The following is a 12,049-nucleotide window of genomic DNA, read 5'->3' as shown; positions in this document are numbered from 1 at the left end:
AATACTAAAGATTTCTTTAACAGCTTCTTCATAACTAGGCATAACTGTATTCAAAGGCATAACTGTTTCGATAACCGTATTAATAACTGTAGGATTAACTATTTCACTAATTTCAGGACTAACTATTTTACTAATCGCTTCACTACACGTTTCATTAACTGTTTCACTAACTGTTTCACTAACTGTTTCACTAACTGTTTCACTAACTGTTTCACTAACTGTTTCACTAACTGTTTCACTAACTGTTTCACTAACTGTTTCACTAACCATATGACTAAGTGTATCCCTAATTACTTGTCTATCTTTTTTACTATATAAGGGGTTAACTGTAACCATTTCCAAAGTGTCTAGATCTAATTTTAGCTGGCAAGCTTCCATAAAATTTCTTCCAAGAACTACATTATGACTCATAGACTCGTTTGGGACCACGTACATATAAAAATAACATTTTATTCTTTCTTTTAATATGTAACACAAAATTTTTCCAAATATCTTCAGTTGGCTTTTATTCAGCCCGAAATAGTTCTCCGAAACGGTCTCTAAATTAACTTCTTTGGGTATACTGCTTACTTTCGCAAATGAAATTGGGCTCCCTGTGTCTATGAGGCATTCTGTAATTAATGGGGTTTTAAAACTATTGTGAAAAAAAATCTTAATCTGTCTTACATAGTTGTTTGTGTTCGCACTCTTGCGTTCCGGACATTGTCCGACGAAATGTCCCATCGTGCCACAGGCGTAGCAGGAACCGGGCTCCCTCTTCGGTTTGAGGCACTCCTTGGCGAAGTGCCCTTTGGAGTTGCAGTTGGCGCACCGCAAGTCCTTATTGGATGCAACTCTTCCAGATAGCTGCTTTGTCGAAGTGCCTCCAGTTTTGCGCTCTGGTAAACGGACTTCCGCGAAGGCTCTCAGAATCTGCATCGGCTCGGAAAAGCACTGTATGCGCGCCTGGTTGCGCAGCGCTGGTGCTGGAATCCCTTCTATGATGTTCTCCAGAAGCTCCTCCAAATCGATGTTGATGTCGTTAGCTAGCATGACCTTGTCCTCGAAATAAGCGGCGAACTTCTCTTCTGGAAGCCATTGACGTCTTTGGAATGCGCTTCTCAGCTCTCCTTTGGACATTTTAACGCCAAACGTCATAATAAGTTGTTCGCAAAGTTGATCGGCCGGCTCCAGAATGCGCGTGGCGTTTGCGTGCAGCCAGCGTTGTGCGTTTCCCTTCAGTTTGGCAATCAGAAGCATATGCATGCAGCCATCGTCTAAATTATACACCTTGCCAATGTTCTGAAGCTGTGTGACCCAATTGCGCGCACACACGCTGCCGTTGTATTCCATTGTAACTTCTTTTGCTAAAGCAAGCGATGCTGCCGGAGATTCCAGTAGTTTGTTTACATTTGTGTTCATGCGTTGATCAACACTTCCATCGATCTGTTTTCCAACACTGGTATTGTCCGGACCAATGTTATCGGTGGTGATGGTCACTTTGGTGCTGTTAAACTTAACAGCGTCGCTGTTGGCGCCAATGTTAGCACTTCTAGAATTTTCCATGGCATTTTCGATGACGTCATGGATTTGGTGAACATGAACGGATTTGTTCTTGTTTGCGCTGTCGATCTCTATGTGAATCCTCTGCAATACGGCCATGCTCGCGTCTATTTCCTCACGAATCTTCTGTAGGGTGGCTTTTTCGGCATCCACGAGCGATAGTTGTTCAAACTCGCAATTCTCCGAGGCTTGCGACGCCATTAGCTGCGCGTCGCCTGAGACCTCTTGCAAGTCTCCACCCTGCTGCTCCTGCAGTATCAGCAAAGATGCAGCTCCATCTGTCCCGTTCACTGGTTCTGCTGCCGGTTGGTTGATTGGTGGCTGATCATCCTGGCTGCTCGATGTCTTGGCTGGCGGGTCGCCACGTGTCTCCGGAGAAATAGCTTGCAGACGCGCTATTAATTCCGCTTTAGTGCCGGAAGTCGGGCGTCCGAGGGCTCCCAACCAGTTTTTAAGTTGGAGTACCGAGAACTGCTTTAATTCCATGTCAGGCATAGTGAGTTATGACCACTTCTGATGTTGTAAACGCCAAAATGAATCCGGTATAATGCGATCTTTATTATATTAACACACTTTCGACTTCTCTCAATTAACGCACGCCACCGAATGAATCGGCGTCGCTTCTTTTCCTCTACTTATACCTTCCGATGCGTAAGCGAGATAGGTATACGTACGTATTTATCCCTTAATGCTAATGTATGAGATAGACAGAGATGACAGTGTTATACTTAATTCTAACGGGGCTTTTATCTTGTATGCCTCTTCAATACAATGGGCTTTATCCTGACTCTATGCTAATACAATGTACAGTGGGCCTTATGTGTATCTAGCCTACCACAGAATTTATATTTAAATTAGTTCTTACAATGCTAATACATTTGCATACTCAATTGTAAATTTGTAAACAAAAATTTCACAGCTCAGCTAATAATGCCTGTATCCACTTCAGAATTTGTATTTATATTAGTTTTTACAATGCTAATACATTTGCATACTCAATTGTAAATTTGTAAACAAAAAGGTCACAACTCAGCTAATAATGCATTCACTTCAAAATTTGTATTTATATTAGTTTTTACACGGCTAATACATTTGCATGCTCAATTGTAAATTTGTAAACAAAAAGTTTACAACTCAGATAATAGTGCATATATCCACTTCAGAATTTGTAATTATATTAGTTTTTACACGTCTAATACATTTGCATACTTAATTGTAAATTTGTAAACAAAAAGTTCACAACTCAGATAATAATGCATTTATCCACGGCAGAATTTATATTTAAATTAGTTCTTACAATGCTAATACATTTGCATACTCAATTGTATATTTGTAAACAAAAAGTTCACAACTCAACTAATAATGCATGTATCGACGGCAGAATTTGTACTTATATTAGTTTTTACACGGCTTATACATTTGCATGCTCAATTGTAAATTTGTAAACAAAAAGTTCACAACTCAGCTAATAATGCCTGAATCCACTTCAGAATTTATATTTATATTAGTTTTTACACGTCTAATACATTTGCATGCTCAATTGTAAATTTGTAAACAAAAAGTTCACAACTCAGATAATAATGCATATATCCACTTTAGAATTTATATTTAAATTAGATCTTACAATGCTAATACATTTGCATACTCAAATGTAAATTTGTAAACAAAAAGTTCACATCTCAGCTAATAATGCATATATCCACGGCAGAATTTATATTTAAATTAGTTCTTACAATGCTAATACATTTAATTAATTTAATTAATTTATTTATTATATTATCCTAGCACAGCAAGTTTACACTTATAATTGTAGCGCTAGTCACAAAGATTTTGAAATTGTATATACTTAATATTAACACATATGAACTTATATCTATAACGTATTACTACATGTCTTCTAGTTAATAATTGTTTTATTCTTACATTACATTTTACTTTACTTTAAATATTCTTTTATTTGAGATTTAAACTGAGTTGCGGCCCTAATTGTCTTATATCTATGTGGCAGATTGTTCCACAGACGGATAGCATTAGTAAAGAATTGCCTATTTGAGCACAGCGAATTATATCTTGGGCATATATAATTATTCGTTCTAGTTGAGGTAGCAGATTTGAGTTTGTCAAACAAGTATGTTGGTTCATGGGATATCACAATTTTGTGGAAATATAATAGAGTCCTATAGCGAATCCACGAGTTCAAGTTTAAGCCAAGAATTTTATTAGTCAAGTGTGATACATGGTCAAGTCGTTTTAGATTAAAGACATAACGTACAATTGAGTTCAAACCTACAGCCAGCTTGTGCATATCTCGTGTATCGCAGTGTCCAAATACTTCCACTCCATAGAACATAGTTGGTATTAAAATTACCCTGGCTACTAAAAGCCTTATTTGGATCGGGAGGAATGACTTGGAATATGACAGCTGCCTTAGCATACCGTATGTTCGCCCTGTAGCTTTGGATATATGTTTGCTCCAGCTAAGGGTGTTACTAAATGTAAATCCTAAGTTTACTGCACTCTGTTCAAATTGAATCAGCGTGCCATTGATTGCTAGATTTCGAATGTACGTTGTATCAATCGGTTTTTTGGCAATTACTATACACTTTGATTTACTAGGATTTATACACAAGCCATTACCTTTTGCCCACTTATAAATTACATTAAGCATATTATTACTTACACTAACACAAACATTTAACTGCCTAATGGGACTGCTAACATATATTTGCACATCGTCTGCATACAAGTGGACTTCACAATCAGACAAGAGACTGGGCAAATCATTCACATACATGGAAAACAATAATGGACCCAAGACTGATCCTTGAGGAACACCACGTGAGAGTGTAGTGTGTAACGTTGTTTTCTGGCTGCTTTCGAGGATCTGAGCTGCGGGGCACGCTGTAATTTTCCGGCTCTAGCTCGTCGGCTTTGGGGTGGAGGTCTTGCCTACTCAGATCTCGGACACGAACTACGCATTATTACTAATAACGAAGAGAATTGAGCGTGCTTGCGACAAAAATGTGAACTAGAACCAAATCGGGAGAAGAATAAACAAATTCAAACAAAAAAAAAACTAGAAGAGGGGAAGGAACCGAAGAAGAAAGGACAGAGAGAGAGAGATCCTTAATTTTTTGCGAAGACACAGGTGTTATTGTGTTCGCTATATGCCCACCCAACCTATGATCACCACCGCTAGAGCATGGCTCTGGTGATCCCTTTAGATCCTTACGACCGTGGAGTCATCATCGAGTCGGTAAAACAGTTATTTAAGCCATCATGCTTTCTTTAAACATTATGTTTTAATATAAATTTTGAGATTAATGCTAACATTGTTTATGAATTCATTTGGAAATCAGACTAAGGAATAGGTTATGTATATATAAATGCTTAAATAATACTAAAAAAATATAATATCTTTTAATATGTGTAGTTGTTTAATTTAATTTAATTTTTGTTTTGAACGCTGCTCTGGTTCGCCTTTTTTTAAATGGCTAATTTAATTTGCTTCATTTTCTCGGAAAAATTCAATAATAATCAAAGTTTAATTTTTTCTTTTAGCAGACGTAGTTCCTTATTTAATTTCTAGAAATATTTTCTCTTCAAAGTAATTCATTATTTTATTTTTTTTTTTTTTTTTTAAATATGTAGTGATTTTAATTCAACCTTATCTTTTAGCATTGTGTAGAAACGTATTTTTATGTTCTTTTCCTCTTTGCTTTTGTTTAAACTTTTAATACACTTCGTTTACTTTTGCATTAACACTCACTCATTTTTCTTTTCCATCGGCGAAGATCGATCTCCCTCGAAGTGAGCTGGAATTCAATGGTTGCAAGTTTCATGGCATTAGTTTGAACAAAAGCGGAAAAATTGACTTTTCTACCTACTCTATTCTTCACATTAAGCAAGAAAATAATACGAGTTACTTAAATATAATTATTTAAAAATTTCTTTAACTATTTAAAAATTATTAATTCGTTTTATAACTTCATAAAGAAGGTTCTTCTCATCAATATTGACTTCTAGTCGCAGCAAAGTTAACAAAGAAAAACTCATTCGCAAGAGTTATGACACGCCATGTAGGTCGAGGTCAAATTTAGGCAGTTGGAAAAATCAAAATTTAGTCGAAGTTCAAATCCGGAGATTAAACAATTTAATTGTTGCCCTTAATTCGTTTTAATCGCATTTACACTTCCTATGGCCACTGATCGAGACCTCTGGCTAACAATATTCATGGCTCCGGCCAATAGTCAAAGCGCAAAAGGACACAGAGGTCATGCCACGGTCAATCATTTGGAGCCTCTGCCCACTGCCTAACTTGCAACCAAATTTGCCACAACTACATAGTCGGCCACTAAATGATGTTGCGCAGTCGCGCTGTTGGCCGATTTATTCGCACAAGCACAGTATTTTAAAATCCTCTCTCCTTCCGGCTTCCCTCCTCAGGGGGTGCTCCTCGGGACCGGAACTTTAATGCTGCTTGCTGGGCTCGATCCACTGAATAAAATATATCCACAGTAAGCACCAAATAAATAACTCTATTTCACAATTAATTTACCCGCTGATTGAAAAGGTTTCCAACAAAAATAAAAGAGGGTTTCCAAGATATAACCTCTCTCTCGGTGCTGGTCGACGCCTGCGTTGGATTTGCTATCTTCACTGGCAATTAATTCGGCGACCTGGGCAACAAAAGGGGTTACGCACTGTACACCGGCACTGACAGCTCTTGTCTACTCACTTGGGATTCCTTAAGATCTGGCAAAAAAAAAACTTCTCCTCCCGATACACTGTCTCAGTGGACTTGGCACTTTATATGGCTTTATGTGGCGGGAGCAATTTGAGGGCTTGTGCACTCCACCGATTCTCAATTCGAAAAGAATTTAGTACGGAAACGGATGGAGTGAATTAGGTGCAGCTCAGTGCAAAAAAAATTTCCTAATTGGAAATAGAGCTTTCCAGATCTCCCCTGGCGCCGCTGTGAGTTATCTAGTATATCTGCAAGAATATGGTCTTGCAAAAAAAACAAACCATATACGTGCAGCTGCCGAATTTTACGCATGTGCATTGGAAGCTCGGCTTAAAAACTGCGAAAACTGTTGCCTGCTTTTAAGCTGACATCTGTTTGTGCCACCATATACGCCCCAAAGCTTGGCCTAAAATTCACCCAATCTGTAGCATGCTTCTAGGCCCACAAAAATATCTCGTAGATCTTCAGTCGCCACTACAAAAGCCCCCCCGGTAACATCTGGCTAGGGTATATATCTCACTGATACCCTAGACTGATGCCGACTGAAGACACCTCATTGGCGAATATCCTTCGCATGGTAGGTACCCAATAGTTTCCCTTGCAAATCTTCTAGCTCGTAGTAAGAGTTTCCTAATCTTCTGCGCACTCTGGCTTTTACAAAGGAAGGACCGAACTTAGCATTGTACCCTGTCTGGAAACAGCTCTGCTTAAAGTTTCTTCGAAATACTTCTTGCCCTTCAGCATAGGATACAACTCGAGACCGAAGATTGTACTTCTTTATATCTTTCTTTCTATATCTATAACGTATTACTACATGTCTTCTAGTTAATAATTGTTTTATTCTTACATTACATTTTACTTTACTTTAAATATTCTTTTATTTGAGATTTAAACTGAGTTGCGGCCCTAATTGTCTTATATCTATGTGGCAGATTGTTCCACAGACGGATAGCATTAGTAAAGAATTGCCTATTTGAGCACAGCGAATTATATCTTGGGCATATATAATTATTCGTTCTAGTTGAGGTAGCAGATTTGAGTTTGTCAAACAAGTATGTTGGTTCATGGGATATCACAATTTTGTGGAAATATAATAGAGTCCTATAGCGAATCCACGAGTTCAAGTTTAAGCCAAGAATTTTATTAGTCAAGTGTGATACATGGTCAAGTCGTTTTAGATTAAAGACATAACGTACAATTGAGTTCAAACCTACAGCCAGCTTGTGCATATCTCGTGTATCGCAGTGTCCAAATACTTCCACTCCATAGAACATAGTTGGTATTAAAATTACCCTGGCTACTAAAAGCCTTATTTGGATCGGGAGGAATGACTTGGAATATGACAGCTGCCTTAGCATACCGTATGTTCGCCCTGTAGCTTTGGATGTTTGCTCCAGCTAAGGGTGTTACTAAATGTAAATCCTAAGTTTACTGCACTCTGTTCAAATTGAATCAGCGTGCCATTGATTGCTAGATTTCGAATGTACGTTGTATCAATCGGTTTTTTGGCAATTACTATACACTTTGATTTACTAGGATTTATACACAAGCCATTACCTTTTGCCCACTTATAAATTACATTAAGCATATTATTACTTACACTAACACAAACATTTAACTGCCTAATGGGACTGCTAACATATATTTGCACATCGTCTGCATACAAGTGGACTTCACAATCAGACAAGAGACTGGGCAAATCATTCACATACATGGAAAACAATAATGGACCCAAGACTGATCCTTGAGGAACACCACGTGAGAGTGTAGTGTGTAACGTTGTTTTCTGGCTGCTTTCGAGGATCTGAGCTGCGGGGCACGCTGTAATTTTCCGGCTCTAGCTCGTCGGCTTTGGGGTGGAGGTCTTGCCTACTCAGATCTCGGACACGAACTACGCATTATTACTAATAACGAAGAGAATTGAGCGTGCTTGCGACAAAAATGTGAACTAGAACCAAATCGGGAGAAGAATAAACAAATTCAAACAAAAAAAAAACTAGAAGAGGGGAAGGAACCGAAGAAGAAAGGACAGAGAGAGAGATCCTTAATTTTTTGCGAAGACACAGGTGTTATTGTGTTCGCTATATGCCCACCCAACCTATGATCACCACCGCTAGAGCATGGCTCTGGTGATCCCTTTAGATCCTTACGACCGTGGAGTCATCATCGAGTCGGTAAAACAGTTATTTAAGCCATCATGCTTTCTTTAAACATTACGTTTTAATATAAATTTTGAGATTAATGCTAACATTGTTTATGAATTCATTTGGAAATCAGACTAAGGAATAGGTTATGTATATATATATGCTTAAATAATACTAAAAAAATATAATATCTTTTAATATGTGTAGTTGTTTAATTTAATTTAATTTTTGTTTTGAACGCTGCTCTGGTTCGCCTTTTTTTAAATGGCTAATTTAATTTGCTTCATTTTCTCGGAAAAATTCAATAATAATCAAAGTTTAATTTTTTCTTTTAGCAGACGTAGTTCCTTATTTAATTTCTAGAAATATTTTCTCTTCAAAGTAATTCATTATTTTATTTTTTTTTTTTTTTTTAAATATGTAGTGATTTTAATTCAACCTTATCTTTTAGCATTGTGTAGAAACGTATTTTTATGTTCTTTTCCTCTTTGCTTTTGTTTAAACTTTTAATACACTTCGTTTACTTTTGCATTAACACTCACTCATTTTTCTTTTCCATCGGCGAAAATCGATCTCCCTCGAAGTGAGCTGGAATTCAATGCTTGCAAGTTTCATGGCATTAGTTTGAACAAAAGCGGAAAAATTGACTTTTCTACCTACTCTATTCTTCACATTAAGCAAGAAAATAATACGAGTTACTTAAATATAATTATTTAAAAATTTCTTTAACTATTTAAAAATTATTAATTCGTTTTATAACTTCATAAAGAAGGTTCTTCTCATCAATATTGACTTCTAGTCGCAGCAAAGTTAACAAAGAAAAACTCATTCGCAAGAGTTATGACACGCCATGTAGGTCGAGGTCAAATTTAGGCAGTTGGAAAAATCAAAATTTAGTCGAAGTTCAAATCCGGAGATTAAACAATTTAATTGTTGCCCTTAATTCGTTTTAATCGCATTTACACTTCCTATGGCCACTGATCGAGACCTCTGGCTAACAATATTCATGGCTCCGGCCAATAGTCAAAGCGCAAAAGGACACAGAGGTCATGCCACGGTCAATCATTTGGAGCCTCTGCCCACTGCCTAACTTGCAACCAAATTTGCCACAACTACATAGTCGGCCACTAAATGATGTTGCGCAGTCGCGCTGTTGGCCGATTTATTCGCACAAGCACAGTATTTTAAAATCCTCTCTCCTTCCGGCTTCCTAGCCCTTCATCCCCTCCTCAGGGGGTGCTCCTCGGGACCGGAACTTTAATGCTGCTTGCTGGGCTCGATCCACTGAATAAAATATATCCACAGTAAGCACCAAATAAATAACTCTATTTCACAATTAATTTACCCGCTGATTGAAAAGGTTTCCAACAAAAATAAAAGAGGGTTTCCAAGATATAACCTCTCTCTCGGTGCTGGTCGACGCCTGCGTTGGATTTGCTATCTTCACTGGCAATTAATTCGGCGACCTGGGCAACAAAAGGGGTTACGCACTGTACACCGGCACTGACAGCTCTTGTCTACTCACTTGGGATTCCTTAAGATCTGGCAAAAAAAAAACTTCTCCTCCCGATACACTGTCTCAGTGGACTTGGCACTTTATATGGCTTTATGTGGCGGGAGCAATTTGAGGGCTTGTGCACTCCACCGATTCTCAATTCGAAAAGAATTTAGTACGGAAACGGATGGAGTGAATTAGGTGCAGCTCAGTGCAAAAAAAATTTCCTAATTGGAAATAGAGCTTTCCAGATCTCCCCTGGCGCCGCTGTGAGTTATCTAGTATATCTGCAAGAATATGGTCTTGCAAAAAAAACAAACCATATACGTGCAGCTGCCGAATTTTACGCATGTGCATTGGAAGCTCGGCTTAAAAACTGCGAAAACTGTTGCCTGCTTTTAAGCTGACATCTGTTTGTGCCACCATATACGCCCCAAAGCTTGGCCTAAAATTCACCCAATCTGTAGCATGCTTCTAGGCCCACAAAAATATCTCGTAGATCTTCAGTCGCCACTACAAAAGCCCCCCCGGTAACATCTGGCTAGGGTATATATCTCACTGATACCCTAGACTGATGCCGACTGAAGACACCTCATTGGCGAATATCCTTCGCATGGTAGGTACCCAATAGTTTCCCTTGCAAATCTTCTAGCTCGTAGTAAGAGTTTCCTAATCTTCTGCGCACTCTGGCTTTTACAAAGGAAGGACCGAACTTAGCATTGTACCCTGTCTGGAAACAGCTCTGCTTAAAGTTTCTTCGAAATACTTCTTGCCCTTCAGCATAGGATACAACTCGAGACCGAAGATTGTACTTCTTTTCGTTTTCGGAGTGCTTTTCCAGCATCCGCTTGCATGCTTTCTCCCGCACTATCTCAAACGAGTCTTGACGACTGAACTTCAAAGATCTGTCATCCAATAGGTTGAGCTTCCTCAACAAAGAGTACGTGGAACCAGAAGTTACCATGTGTTGTCCGAAAACCATGTAATAAGGAGATGTTCCTAGGCTCGAATGTACGGAAGATCTCAACGCACAACTAATCCGCCCTAAGTGTTCGTCCCAATCTTTCTGATCAGGCCGCAAATACGCTCTAATTGCAGCGATAACTGATCGGTTAACGCGCTCGGAGGCGTTGGCCTGAGGAGAATGCACAGCAGTAAGCGTATGCGTAATGCAGTACTACTGAACTAATTTTTGAAAAGCGTGCGACCGGAATTGAGATCCATTGTCTGACACTATCGTTTCGGGAATGCCATACGACATAAACAATTCTCCTTCCAAATATTTTATAACGCCACCCGCATCTATCTTCTTTACTGGCTTGAGAAATACATACTTGGAAAAATGGTCGAGAACGATAAAAATCCCAATATTTCCACCTCTGGATCTGGGGTATGGTCCAAGAAAATCTATGAATAGTCTTTGGAAAAATCGTTGACTATCTGGTGCTTTTCCTAACGGTGGTCGCAAAACATAATTTGGTGCTTTTGTAGTTTTGCACACCTCACAAGCATTTATATAGGCCTTAACGTCCGTCACAAGTCCAGGCCAGAAATAATAACGCCTTACTCTTTCAATGGTTTTGTGTATCCCACCATGAGCAGACAACGAACTATCGTGAGCGCGAGAAAGTATCTCAGGAACCAGTTCCTTCGGCACCCAGAGCTTCCAGGCATATTCATCGTGCACTTGCTCTCCAGTCAGATGCTCAGCCTTTCGGTAAATGTAACCGTTATCGGTCCTAAGATCAGGAAAATTCGTCTGATTTGCACTCACTTTCTGCACTAATTCGGTGTATTCCGCTGATTTGAAATGATCGGAATTTAGATCTACAAGAAATCCCTCCTGCAAGTCTATCGCAGCTATCAGGTCTTCGTTTACCCGAGACAAGGAGTCGGGCACTACGTTAAGCGAACCTTTGCGATGCTCAATCTCAAAATCATACCTTTGTAAGGCCAAAGCCCATCGAGCTAGTCGTGAATTCAGGTCATGGTTGGACATTAACCATTTTAATGACGCATGATCGGTTATGATTTTATATCTATGTCCTTCCACATACGCCCTGAAATTTTTAAGAGCCACGATCGCAGCGAGACATTCTTGCTCTGTGACGGTATAATTTC

The 12,049-nt window shown here is 38.8% G+C and overlaps 1 protein-coding gene across 1 annotated transcript; it reads right to left on the bottom strand.

Moving 5' to 3' along the window:
* Nucleotides 1-483: 483 nt before the first annotated feature.
* LOC138929584 (uncharacterized) lies at nt 484-1,352 on the bottom strand. The gene is made up of 2 exons (XM_070288987.1): nt 667-1,352; nt 484-611 (listed from the first exon to the last, which is right to left on the bottom strand). Exons 1-2 carry the CDS (start codon nt 1,330-1,332, stop codon nt 600-602), a joined length of 678 nt encoding a protein of 225 aa, XP_070145088.1. The 5' UTR covers nt 1,333-1,352; the 3' UTR covers nt 484-599.
* Between the last annotated feature and the right edge of the window lie 10,697 nt (nt 1,353-12,049).

This window comes from Drosophila kikkawai, unplaced genomic scaffold, assembly GCF_030179895.1.
Source record: "Drosophila kikkawai strain 14028-0561.14 unplaced genomic scaffold, DkikHiC1v2 scaffold_58, whole genome shotgun sequence".
NCBI lineage: Eukaryota > Metazoa > Arthropoda > Insecta > Diptera > Drosophilidae > Drosophila > Drosophila kikkawai.
Note: the sequence above shows the minus strand (reverse complement) of the source record. Positions and strands in the feature narration are given on the sequence as shown.

Coding starts and splice junctions, on each gene's coding strand:
- LOC138929584 (XM_070288987.1), bottom strand. CDS start 1,332: ATGGAATACAACGGCAGCGTGTGTGCGCGCAATTGGGTCACACAGCTT.